At 59.5% G+C, this 12,533-nt stretch overlaps 1 protein-coding gene across 4 annotated transcripts in view; it reads right to left on the bottom strand.

Moving 5' to 3' along the window:
* Window positions 1-1,464: 1,464 nt before the first annotated feature.
* The window catches only part of CAPZB (capping actin protein of muscle Z-line subunit beta), a 130,914-nt gene continuing 119,845 nt past the window's right edge, over window positions 1,465-12,533 (bottom strand). For 2 of the 4 annotated variants that reach the window (XM_072828078.1, XM_072828075.1), the window contains exons 7-10: window positions 6,557-6,622; window positions 6,059-6,135; window positions 4,975-5,087; window positions 1,465-2,260 (exon numbers count right to left, since the gene is read on the bottom strand). In XM_072828078.1, coding sequence (XP_072684179.1) covers window positions 4,985-5,087; window positions 6,059-6,135; window positions 6,557-6,622 — 246 coding nt within the window. In that variant the 3' untranslated portion in view covers window positions 1,465-2,260; window positions 4,975-4,984. The remainder of the gene's footprint in view (window positions 2,261-4,974; window positions 5,088-6,058; window positions 6,136-6,556; window positions 6,623-12,533) is intronic. The other 2 variants (XM_072828079.1, XM_072828077.1) reach the window with 1 other exon arrangement.

Below are 12,533 nucleotides of genomic sequence, written 5' to 3'. Positions count from 1 at the left end.
TAAAAAAGTGAATAGACTGTTGGTGATGTGAATTATAATCAAGGTTTTTATGACACAAAAATAGCACCAACTCGTTTTTTTTAAAAAGTTATCTATTTAATAATAGATCATCTGCTTCCTAAGGGCAGAAAAGAGAATTGCAAAATCAGTAACAAGCCCTCACTCAAAATATTTGTAGCAAATCAGGTAGGTTCCGGCTGAAATGACGACCCGACAAGGTAGGATTAAGTAATCTGGTTTTTGGGCTGAAAGTTTTACAAATGTTAGTTACATTGAGAAAATAATGATGAAACACTTTCACTTCTATGATAGGTAATTCTTAACATTAAGTGGAACGAGATGTACTTTATTTTTAAAAAGCTTGGAGCTCTGGGCACTTGGGTGCCTTTTGATTTCGGCTCGGGTCATGCTCTCAGGGTCATGGGATGGAGCCCCGCGTCGGGCTCCACGCTCAGCGTGGTCTGCTTGTCCCTCTTCCTCTGCCCCTCTCTCTGCTCATGTTCTTTCTCTCCCAAATAAATAAATAAAATCGTTAAAAAAAAAAAAAAGGGAAGCTTTTGCTGTAGAGGCTTCATCACCGAGAATTCCAGGACGGGCCAGCAGGTGGGGAGCTGCCCTCCCTCCAGCCTCCTTAGGGTTCGCTGGCGCAGAGCTGCAGGCACCTGTGGGGAGCTCCGGGAGGGAAGGTGAAGGTGAGCGGGTGGGTGGCAGCTGGAAAGTCAGGGGCCGGGGCTGCGCCAGGATCTTGGGAGCAGGAAACCTTCCCTGTGGGACCAGCTCTTTCCTGTCGGAGAGTGTCAGGCGAGAACTGAACTGGTTGGGCCTGGGTCATGCCAGGGGAGGGCCGTGTGGCCGCACTCAGGCGGCTGCTGGGGGGTGGCGGTGGCGCTGGCATCAGCGAGGCCCCGTCCACGCTGCCTGCTTCCTCCGGTGGCTGAGGGTCGAGGGGATGTGCCACGTGGTGCTGCAGTCAGTGATGCAAAGTTTGGAATGGGGTGGGGGTGTGTGTCTTGGAATCTGGGGCCCCAGAAGGAGCTCAGCAAGGCCCAGAGGCTGACTTGTCAAGACCACAGTGACGGGGTGAAAGAGCCTGAGACCACCACCCGCCCCAGGGGTGTTAAGTGGGTGCAGAGCTCACCCCACAGCCAGGGCGTGGGACCCCCGAACTGGCCCCCCAGCTGCCTGGTGTCAGCAGGAGAGCAGGGACCGCGGAGTCCCACACACAGCGGGGGTCTGCGGGGATGAAAGTAGGGGTGAGGGTGGGGGAGGCCATACCCAGGGTGACAGGACGTGGGGTGCCCAGCTCTTCCGGGCGCGTGGGCTGGGGAGCAGAGCAGCAGCCCTGGGCCCCGCAAGGGCCCCTCTTCTCGCCCACCGTGGGGGTCCCCCCTCTGCCACCACCCGGGGCCAGCCCTCCCCAGGCCACGCACGCCGGCGAGGTGAGAGAGAACACAAGGCCGGTGCTAACTGCGTCCCAGTTTGTTTATTTATTTTTTTGTTCTTTTTTTCTTTTTTTTTTTTTTAAGTATGGAAGCTCAAGTATAAGATGTAGATTTTCTTTTTTTAAGCTTTACAAAAAAACAAAATAAAACAAAAAACTCCTTTTGCATTCCATAAAAATTGACAGAAAAGCACCTGGCCAGAAGAGCAGACGGTCAGCAGGCCCCACTCCGCGCCCCCACCACGTGGGCTCCGTGGGACAGGGGCCAGTCTGTGCAGGACGACGCTGAGGGCCACCTCCTTTCTCCGGGAGCTGTCCCCTGTCCCCCCGGCCCCAACCCCAAGCAACTCCCAAACACACGTGGAATCAGATTTCCAGTTTTTCTTCTCTTTCACACACCACAGTTAGTTCATAAAATTTTTTTGTTTTACATTTTTTACACCAATGTAACAAAAAGGGGGGGAGGGAGGGGAGGCGGGGGGGGCTGGGGCAAACAAAAGCACACGGGCTCTGGAAACAAGGAGAGTTCTGATAGCAAAACGTGGTGGGAAGTAGGCCTCGGAGACAGGGGTGTTTACTGGGCTTTATTCTGGGGAGATGGCGCTGTGCGGTCGCGATGCCGGTGTTACGGGACCTGGTGGGGGCGGGGCGGGGCGGGGGCAGAAGACGAGTTTTCTAAGAAAGGACTCTACCGAGCGCGTGGCGTGTCCGCGAGCGAGCGGAGCGGGGCTCTAACACTGCTGCTTTCTCTTCAAGGCCTCCACCAGGTCGTTCTTAAGAGCTTCTTGCTTTGATTTGTCTGCGAAAGTCTGCACAGACCTGCCGGGAGGGGGAAAGAGGGCGTCAGTGCGCGTGGCGGGGAGCGGCGGCCCGAGGGCCGGGTCACGCTGCCTCCTCGGGTGACCGTGGGGCCGCCGGGCTGACGTCGGCTGGGGGCGCTGGAGAGGCGCGGGCCTCCGTGCACGGCCTGCCTGGGGTCACCGAACCCCATCCACTCCTGCGGGCGCGGGTCCCAAGTCAGCCTGAGCGAGAGGGTGGCTCCGGGGCTTCGAGAGCAACGCAGCCGAGCCCCTCGTGCTTCAGGGGCCCTGCCGGGGAGCCTCCCCTCACCGCCCCCCTGCCCGGCAGAGGCGGCCCGCGGCTCACCCCCCAAGTGCAGGGTGCAGGGTGCAGCGAACGCTTAAGAACCTCTGGACATCTGAGCCCCAAAGGGCAGGCGCGGGCAGCCTGCTGCTGTGCGGCACCGTCAGCTGAACTTGGCCGAGAAGCTCCCTCAGCCTGGATTTCAGGAGGCAGCATGGGACGGAGACGAGAGGCCCTGGGTCCCTGCTGTCCGATCCTGGATTTGTGGGGCCGTGTGGACCGGTGCACCTGCGCACGGGCGTTAAGCTCTGCACCGGAGCAAGCGGCCGCTAAGCTCTGCAGAGGCCGGGCGGCGCACACAGTGCTTCCTACACAGCTCTCATTCCCCTCAAAGATCCTGGGGGGCCTCCTGGTTTCCCCAATCCACGGCCGAGGAAACTGAGGCTCAGGGAAGTGCCCCCCTCCAAGGGCCTGAAAGGTCGCTCTGTCAAACTGACCCAACGTGTTGACCAAGAAGTTGCTAAACTTCTTATAAACTTTTCAACAGTTTTGAAGCAGTGACGGAAGGGTGCAGGCTGCCTGGCAGGAAAGCTGTGGACACTGCGGCCCGTGGGAATCTCAGGCTTGAAATGCATCGGCCGTGAAAAGGCCGGAAGACGGGGCAGAAAAGAATCCTCGACTTCCAGAACTGGGAGAACTAAGAACATCCCAAACTGAGCTCTGGCTACTGAATCCCAGAAAAATCATGGCACGTGGCCTCCCAAGTCTGAGGGTGGCACAGATAAGCTGATCCGTAAACCACTAAAAAACTCTCAGGAGAAGTGCCATGGTTTTCGGTGGAATGTTTCTGAACAAGCATCCTGGGCTGCCCCGGCTCAGCGGTAGCAAAGGGAAGCGTCAGACGGCAGCCCTGGTGGCCCCGGGCTTCGGTTCTTGGCCCACCATGTGCTTCTGGAAAAGCTTCCGGGGGGAGGAAGCGACAGCTCGCACGGTTCCCCGGCCTGCGTGGGTGCTGGCTCTTCTGGGAAGGAGCAGCCAAGCACACCAGGCCTGGCCTGGGCCCTGTCCTCAACCTCCACAAGGGAGAAAGTTCCAGAGTTAGAACCAGAGGGAGATTAGGTAAGGCACGGGAGACTGGGCTCAGAATGGCCTGGAGATATAATTTGGGGGACACAGCCTGGAAAGGTCACTGCCAAGCAATGTCCAATCAATGCCCAGAGGAACTGCTGGCTCAGAGTGGGAAGGAGGACGTGTCCTGGACCCACGGAGAGCCCGGCTGCCCGCTGCTGGGGGGGGGGGGGGGGGCTCTATGCTGGAAATCTTCCAGGGGGTGGCCAAGGGACTGACCCAGGGCAGGGCTCTAGAAGACTTTACACCCCACCCCACCCCCAACAAAAGCTGAGAGGCTGGGGAAGACGCCGGCAGTACCACGGCACGCCTTAAGAAGGTTTCCTCTCGCTGCGATGGGAATGGGATGTCCCAGCGCAAGGCGTGAGGGTGGCACTCAGAGGCCCAGACACACTGGAGTCCCATGAACACAGAGGAGCCTGGTTGCATCAATGCCCCCCGCTCCCCCGAAATCCTGCTGGGCCTCTTCTGGGTCAGGCCTCCAGTGGCCAGTCCCTGGTCTGGGCAGAAATCCCTTAGCCCTGCACTGAGGGCTTCTGAGTGCCTTGGATTAAAAGTTTCCCTCCTCTCCCAGGACGCGGGCTTTCCCCCATCTGTATCTGTCATGGGCTCAAGTCGGGGTTCACAGCTGTGGTCAACAAGCAACACTTGCTCCTTTCCGTCAGTGTGAGGCGTTTAAGAGGACGGCCGCAGCTTGTTAGGGGCAGAAGGTTATGCCGGTCCAAGCAGCTCCAGCAGCAACCGGTCTGGGGGTGCAGCAAGCCCAGCCGGGGGGATTCTGGCCTCCGCTCTGTGCTCTAGCCTCCGGCTCGGGGCCACACACCCCTTTCACAAGCCACGGCCCCAAACTGTCCATTTCCCATGGAGAAGGCTCATCTGGCCTCTGGGATGCTTGGTGGGGAGGCCAGAGGCTCCGGTGCACAGAGAGGGGGCTCGGGGAGGCTGCCCTGGGGCATGCGGCCGAGCGAAGGCTGTGCCCAGACCCCGGCTCTGAGACCAGAGCGGTGCAGACAGGCGGCTTCTGCTGGAGACGCAGGGTTAATCCCCAGACTGGGCTTCCTCCAGAGCCAGGGCCAAGCCCCGTCTCTGCCCCACACCCACCCCTGCCTAGAGTGCAAGACACACACACAGCACACACGTGATACGGGTCTGGGTTACACGGGGCCGACTCTACGTGTTACCGCGGCCGCCCACAGCCGTGAGCCGACACGGGGGTTAGTGGTGGTTTAGAGGACCGCGCAGCCACAGCTGGTCCGGGGGTGGCGGCGGGTTGGTGAGTCCTGTTTAGTGGGGAGGGTGCTCACGCCTCTCAGGCAGGGTACCTGCGTCGGCTTAGTTATCAGGCTGGATGTGGATCTGGCGCTGGGTCAGCACTTGGGAAAGCTCCCTCTGCAGCTGCTGAAACTTGGGGTGGTCGGGGATTACGTCAACAGATCTACAGAGAGTGGTCAGAGATGAGTGCGGCGGGAGGGAGGGACACGCACCTAGGAGCACGACATGACTGCTGGAGACGCAGGGGCGTGCGGGGTAGAAGGCAGAGCCGTGTCCAAGGGCCCTGCGCTCCGGGGCGCAGCACAGAGGGGGAGCCGCTGAGCTTGAGGCTGGAAGGGGCCCGGCCACCACCCCCCTGCCAGGAGCGTGTCTGCGGGATGGAGCGTGGGCCCCAGGTGACCAGAGGACAGCGATGTTGCCAGAGGAGGAACAGAACCCGCCAGGGGCCAGACTGAGTTCCCCACCGGCAGGTGGAAATGGGAGAGATGCAGATCCAGGGGGCTCCTCGCTATTTCAAACCATACAAGCAGGAGACCAGGAATCTGTCTCCTGGGTGAATCCACAAGTCAGGGCAGCCCCCGGAGCGGCTCCCTGCCTCTGCTGTCGGCCCCAAAGCAGAGCCTGACACATGGAACGGGGCCCTGGGGACTGAAGCTGAGGGCAGAGGCTACCCCACCTGCTCCCCGGGCCGGGGGAGGCCCACGGAAAGAAGCCACCGGCCGAGGGTTGCACAGCACCTGCAGGAGCTCTCAGTTTTCTGACCCCAAGGCCAGTGCTCGTCCCACGGTTGCATCTCCTGCCTTGTCCCCCCAGACTTCGACGGCCCAGAGAACCCTTTCCGCCTTCTTTTGGGCCAGCGCGGCAGAACCGAGGGCACCAGAAGGGGGGGGGGGGCAGCCCAGGACAGGGTCACGGCCACCAGAGCCCCGGGGGCTCCAGAGCAGAGCAGGCCGCCCGACAGGCTGCACTCCCTCGCGGTCCCGAGGGCACCGATGGGCTCCACGTGAGCGCCCCCAGCAAACACAACAGCAGGCAGGAGCCAGGACGACCCGAGGCCGGTGCCACCTCGTGCAGCACGCCTAGGATTCAAACCCACGTCTTTTGGTCGTGAAGCCTGTGCTGTGGGTACGTTACCTCAGCCCGTTGACGATGTCCTTTGTTTTTCCAAAGTAGATCTCATTCAGCGTACTTCTGATTTTATTTTCCATGTCCTGGAAGGGAGGTCGGTCAGGTCAGGGCGGCCAACGGGAGGCCCCAGGCCCACCCTCCCCACCGGCCGCTCACCCCTGCAGTCCCCGCCGCCACCACAGGGGGGAGGTGCAGGACCGCGCCACAGCCAGGCCGGCCCCCAGGCGCTTCCCAGGCTTCGGGCTTGAGAAGCCAACACTCGGGGACCAGCGGCCAACACCGATGGGCCTCCAGGGAGCTCACACCACTGGCAAGTTCCCCGTGTCTGTGCCACGCCTCCACCCCTTGGTCCCCCGACCAGTACAGAGTGCGGCCAAGGGCCCCAACGGGTGCGTCCTGGCTGAGCCGGGGCACCTGCCAGCCCGCGGGCTTGGGGAGGCAAGGCCCGAGCAACACTCGCGCAGCTGGGGCTGCCCCGCGGGGAGGAGCCCGGGGCGCACTCACCTCCACCAGGCGCCCGATGTTGGCTATGTGCGGGGAGCAGTCGCTCACGGTCTCGTCCTTCTCCATCTGCAAGAGATCAGAGGGTCCCTCGGCGTCAGAGGCCCGCGCGCTCCTGAGAACGAGCCCGGGCTGCGCAGAGCCGGCTGCTCCGGGTGGCACCCCCGCGGGGGGGCCTCAGCTTTGGTCCACGCAGCTCGGCCAGCAGAGGACCACCCGGCCGGGCACGGGCTCCGGCTGTCTGCGTCCCCTGTGGGGGAGCCTCCGCTGTGCCTTGATGGCCCTGCGGCGGCAGCTTCGGAGGGAGGGACCAGCAGCCCGGAGCCGGGCTGAGGGGACGAACGGACTGGTGGTGGGGCCGGCCGTCGGGACCCAGGTTCCTAGACTGTGACCGAGTGGGGTCCTGGGGGGGACCCAGCGATCGAGCCTCGCGGGGTCCATTCTGACCGGATAATCGTTACCGTTACAGCTATTAGAGGCGGCAGCGGGTGGGGCCGGGGCTTCGTGACCTGGGCACTCCCGCACGAGAACCCCCGTCTCCCATGAGGCCGATTCCTCCAGGAGAGGTCCCCGTGTCCACAGCTCGCGGGGTGCCCCAGAGGGTGCTGAGCATCTCGGTCACGGAATGGACAGTGGTTGAAGACGTGGAGGCCGGGACAGGATGAAAAGATCAGAGCGTGTCATCGGGGCAGCCAGAGCTCAGGATGGACTCAGGCGAGTGGAGAAAACTCGGGAAGGTTGGGGCGGCGGGGGGGGGGGGGGGCTCTGGGGCTGGAGACCTGGACGGCGGTGTGCTCGGAGCCCAGAGGCTTTGCTGCTTCTCACCTATTTTGATTTCTGTATTGGGGAGAATGATCTCGAGGCCAGAAATGGTAGAAAAGACCCAGTTAAGAGCAAGATGAAGCCACAACTGGGCAAGCAGATGGTAGGAGAGACCCATGTCACTTGAACTAATCAGGTTCCCGGAGTGAGTGAGGCCAGCCCCATCCTGGGGAACAGCCATCCCTGACCAGTCAGCACACGCAGGGGCTGGCCCTACCTTCGTGAAACAAGGAAGACACGAGTCTGACACTGATCCACACCATTTTTGATGAGACTGTTAAAAATCATCTGTTGGTGGGACCCCTGCGTGGCTCAGTGGTTGAGCACCTGCTTTTGGCTCAGGGCGTGATCCCGGGGTCCTGGGATCGAGTCCTGCATTGGGCTCCCCACAGGGAGCCTGCTTTTCCCTCTGCCTGTGTCTCTGCCTCTGTATCTCTAGTGGATAAATAAATAAAAATTTAAAAAATCATCTGTTGGCACATCTAAACCAGCTCTCTCAAATCTAGGAATCCACACATGGGCTCACCGTGACCAAGTTCTGCAAGAATCCCTCCAGGGAGCTCACGCCACTGGCAGGTTCCCAGGGGCGGCCTCCCCGGCATCCCGCAGGCCTCCTGCCTGGCCCTGAGCCAGCCTGCCTGCCCGGGCTTAAAGAAGGCACAGCTGAGAGCGCCTTACAAGCATCCTGGTGACAGCACCAAGGGTCCAGATGATCGGAAGCCAGGGCCGTGGGCTGGTCCGGGACACAGCAGCTGCCAGGTGCAGACTCACCTACTCTGTTCAGTCCCTAGAAGAACTCTGTTTCCAACCCAAGGGAATGAAAGCTCGAGGATGTCACGGTATCTGCCCGGACCACAGCACGTTTGCTCTTCCGCCCAGTTGGCTGGGGAGAGTGCAAGTCACATTCTCCACCTCAAACATGAACCTCGCCAAGTATAAAATGGGAGCCCGGTCCCGTGAAGAGACGCATGGTTTTGGGAGGATTTCAAGCTCAGTGAGATTGTGACAAGCAGCCACAAGAGCTTTCACACAACTTCGGGTTACAGGTGGGTTCCCGGTGTCCCCGTCGGGGCAGGGCCTGGCCCGACCACGTGATGGCGCTGCAGCCGCGGGGCTCCAACACTCAGGAAGGTCTGGGCCCGGCCACATCAGCAAGGCTGGATTCAGTTTCCGGTGCCGGAGTTTTAGAGACCCATGGGCAAAGCTGGAGTTCATGCACTAGAAAGTCCGAATGCCCTGACCCCAAGAATGGGCAAGAACGGAGTATCTGCCCTGCCCCCAGCACCCCTGGGCCAGCGATCCCGGGGAGTCTTGATCCTCAGAAGACTACACAGGTCCTGACAAAATAGAAGTCAGACTGCTCCTGAACGGAGATGTGCTAGCTACTCCCCCTCTTTCCAGGTTTCCTAAATACCCACCCCCCCTGGGCCACCCCATAGCATTTGCTGGAACATTTGCCCTCAGCCAAAATACTACTGTCAGGACAACTGGAGTTTGTGCATGCTGAAGGGACATTGGGAGCACACTCAGGAAGGATGGTGATCCATCTACCCTTTTTTTTTTTAAAGATTTATTTATTTGTTTATTCAGAAAGAGCGGCACAGACACAGGCAGAGGGAGAAGCAGGCTCCATGCAGGAAGCCTGACATGGGACTCGATCCCGGATCTCCAGGATCACACCCCAGGCTTCAGGCGGCGCTAAACCACTGCACCACCGGGGCTGCCCCATATGCCCATTTAAAAAAATATTTAAGAAAGATTTGTTTGGCAGAGAATGGGAGCGAGAGCAAGCGAGCGTGTGCAGGGTGAGCGCACAAGTAGGCGAAGCAGCAGGCAGGGGGGAGAGAGAAGCAGACCCCCCCCCCCAGCAGGGAGCCCGATGCAGGGCTCCATCCTGCGGGACTCACTCCCAGGACCCCAGGGATCACGAGTTGAGCCGAAGGCAGATGCTTAACCAACTGAGCGACTGAGCCACTCAGGACCGTGTGCTCCCTTCCCTGACACGGAAAAGGTTCTTTGGGCCAGAGGGCAGCTTGGAGCGCGGCTGGGCTGGGCAGGGAGAAGCCCGACGGGCCCGACCCCCCGAGTCTTGCCCTCCCACAGAGTCTGAGTCTCACCCTCCCCAGTCCCGAGCAGGGGGTGGACTCCTGGCAATCTCAGGCTGAGCTTGTGGAGGGGCCCACTTTATGTTATTTTAATTAATTCTTTAAAGATTTATTTACGCAAGAAAGAGAGCGAGTGTGTGTGCAATGCATAGAAGTGGGATGGGCAGCAGGAGGGCGAATCTGGAGCAGGCTCCGGGCTGAGCACAGAGCCAGACGGGGGCTCGGTCCCACCACCTGAACCGAAACCAAGAGCTGAACGCGGAACCGACTACACCAGCCAGGCACCCCAATGGGGTCAGAGCTGTTGGCAAAGGGCTCTGGGCCATCAGGGTAAGTAAAGTCACATCAGCCCAACCTCTTGGGCTCCAGGATCAAACTACTGATTGTCCAAAGGTAAGATAGGTCTGGGGTGGATGTGGGAGCAGGGGGGACAGGGAGGGGCAAAGTGAGGAGGCCTGGTCTCCCCTAAAGGGCACAAGAAGTCCCTAAGCTCGTAGCAGGGGATCTGAGCCCAAGGAAAGGCCTAGCAAGGACCGGGGAGGGGAAGGAAGACAAGGGCTGGGGTGCAGGCAGAGGTCTTGCAACACAGACATTTCCACGGCCCCCTTGCCCACACCCCTGCTGACTCCCTCCACACCTGGTCAGGGTCAGCTTGCTGGAAATGCTGACCCACCAAAAATAGGACTATTTTTGCAATGCATATATTATTACATCCTTATAAAAGTGGCTGCCAGACGAAAACATTTTTATGTGCTGTGGCCGCACAGATGTTCCACAAGGTGGTTCCAACCAAGTCTGAAGTCTGGGCCCAGCCTGCTCGTCCCCATCAAGCACCCCTCCTCCTCCTCTCTGTGGCCTGGAGATGGGAAGGACACGGTGAGTGTTTGGAAGGCAGGCTGTCTACCTCGGAAGGGGTGTACGTACAGCCTCTCCGGCCGCTCTGCAGCACAGCCGGCGTGGGGGGTCCCTGAGGGAAGCCAGCGCCTGCTCCACGGCTCCGCCCCTGGAGCCCACGGGCCTCTGCTGAACGAGCTACTACACGCAGGATCAGGACGGAGCCCGGGAGAATGGCAGCTCCGTTCCCGGGGCTCCTCCGGTCCTGGCTCTTGGGCAGAAGCCGGCGACGTCCTCCCGATGACTGAACCGGGCTCTGGTTAGGAGCTGGGCTGGAGGCCAGGACTTAACATGGCCAGAAGGCCTCTCAAGGAAGGTTCGGTTTGCCTGGTTTAGGGAAATTTTAATTGAGCCTAAAACTACATGTATTCTAGAAGATGGAAAAGTCTCTGCTTGTAAGGTATGTGGTAGTAGCAGAAATAGCTGTTATTTATTGAGCACAAACTATGTGTCCAAGTGGTTTTTTATTTCTACTCTATAGCAACTTTTCCAAATAAGCATTATTAGCTTGAGGGTAAAAATGCATATTTTGGAAAAGGGAGGGGGGAGTGGTCTGTCCAGGTCACACAGCTGGAAGGCAGCAGGCTAGGACTGAACCAGGTCTGGACGATTCCACAGCTTGTTTTCTTCCACGAGACCTCTCCGTGTGCTCACATTCATGTACATTCTTTACGAGAAAAAAATCTGAGACGGACCACAGTCCAGGGCTTGGAGACTCCCAATAGTATCCATCCCTGCTCGGCCCCCTCCCCACCCCGGGATCTCCAGTCCCTTCCTCTGTGGCCTGGCTGTCCCTAGAAGCCACAACGCTGGAGCCTCCAGGCCACCTCCGGGAACACAGGGAGCCGGCTGCAGCTGTAGCTGTGCCTCCCACAGCAAGAAAGCACTCCCTGAGCCCGTAGCCCTGCTCCCCTACATCCGGGGGAGCCCGAGGGCCTCCTACCCTCACCAGGATGGACAGCCTGGCCTTGCCTGACTGCCAAGCTCGAGTCAAAGAGGATTCCTCTGCCATGACACCCAGGCAGGTGCCTCTGCTGGAGTTTTACTGCGCGAAGATCTGTCACAGGGCGCCTGAGTCTGAGTGGGGAGAGAGCTCAGCTTGCAAAGGACCAGCCTAATCCCCCCTACTCGACAAAACATTCCACCTTTGTTTCTAAATATTTAGAATCTGAAAAAAATATCAAACGAACATCTGCAGGGCCCATCCCTGGATCGGAAACCTTGGATCTCCTTCCAGAGATTTATGATCTTGCCTCTTTCTCATGTCTCCAGCTGTCACACAGGAGAAGTGACCTCTCAATGCAACTTCCTTTTCAACATGTTGGTACTTGGCTTGCAACATCTCTTACTTGCTCCACAGCCTTCCCTCCGCCCTCCTCCCCTGGAAGGACTGCATGATCTGGCTGTGCGGGGCTCCCACACAGACCACCGCGCGCCCTCCCTCCCCAGACCCCCTGGCTGCGTGGATTTGCCAAAGCACTTTATGTACCTGCCTCGTTTCCAGGGACATCCCTAAGGGAGACTGTGCTAGGTGGGAGTGAAGGGAAGGGCGGGCCAAAGGGGAGGTGATGGGTGAGGGCGACATGTGACTCATCTCATGGGTCATTGTTAGATTTACCAACCATTTGAAGGAAGTTCTCCACGTCCTACACTTACAGCTGCCTCAACTGAGAGAGGAGAGGGCTGGGGACAAAGCCTCTGAAGCTGGGGAGGGACCCCTGGGGACAGAGGGAACAGGAAAGGGGAGGGAGCACAGGGGCTGTGCCCTGAGGAGCGAGGGCGGGGGGGGGGCTGCTCTGTGGAGGAATGTGCCTCATCACTGGCCAGGAGAGCTTGCAGGGTTGGTGCCTGGTGACATGGGTCCTTCCAGACACACACGAGGCACGAGGTTTGAGTGTGTGGCTGCAGCGAGGCCTAGCTTCCAGAGGGACACCTTGGGTCTGGTCACTGCAAGCACTATTTGATGGAGGAGCTCAAATGGGGAAGCCTCCTCTGATCCCATGGCTCACGTGGTGGTAGGTCACCCAAACGTTGCCCGCTCTATCCCAAAATGTGTCCCTCTCTGTTCCCCTCTCCCTGCCCTCCGTCATTTCCTGCCTTGAGGCTGACACCAGCTCACATACTGACCTCCTGGGTACGGGCTTATCCCCTCCAGCCCT

This window comes from Canis lupus, chromosome 5 (genome assembly GCF_048164855.1).
Source record: "Canis lupus baileyi chromosome 5, mCanLup2.hap1, whole genome shotgun sequence".
In the NCBI taxonomy this organism is placed as follows: Eukaryota; Metazoa; Chordata; class Mammalia; order Carnivora; family Canidae; genus Canis; species Canis lupus.
Note: the sequence above shows the minus strand (reverse complement) of the source record. Positions and strands in the feature narration are given on the sequence as shown.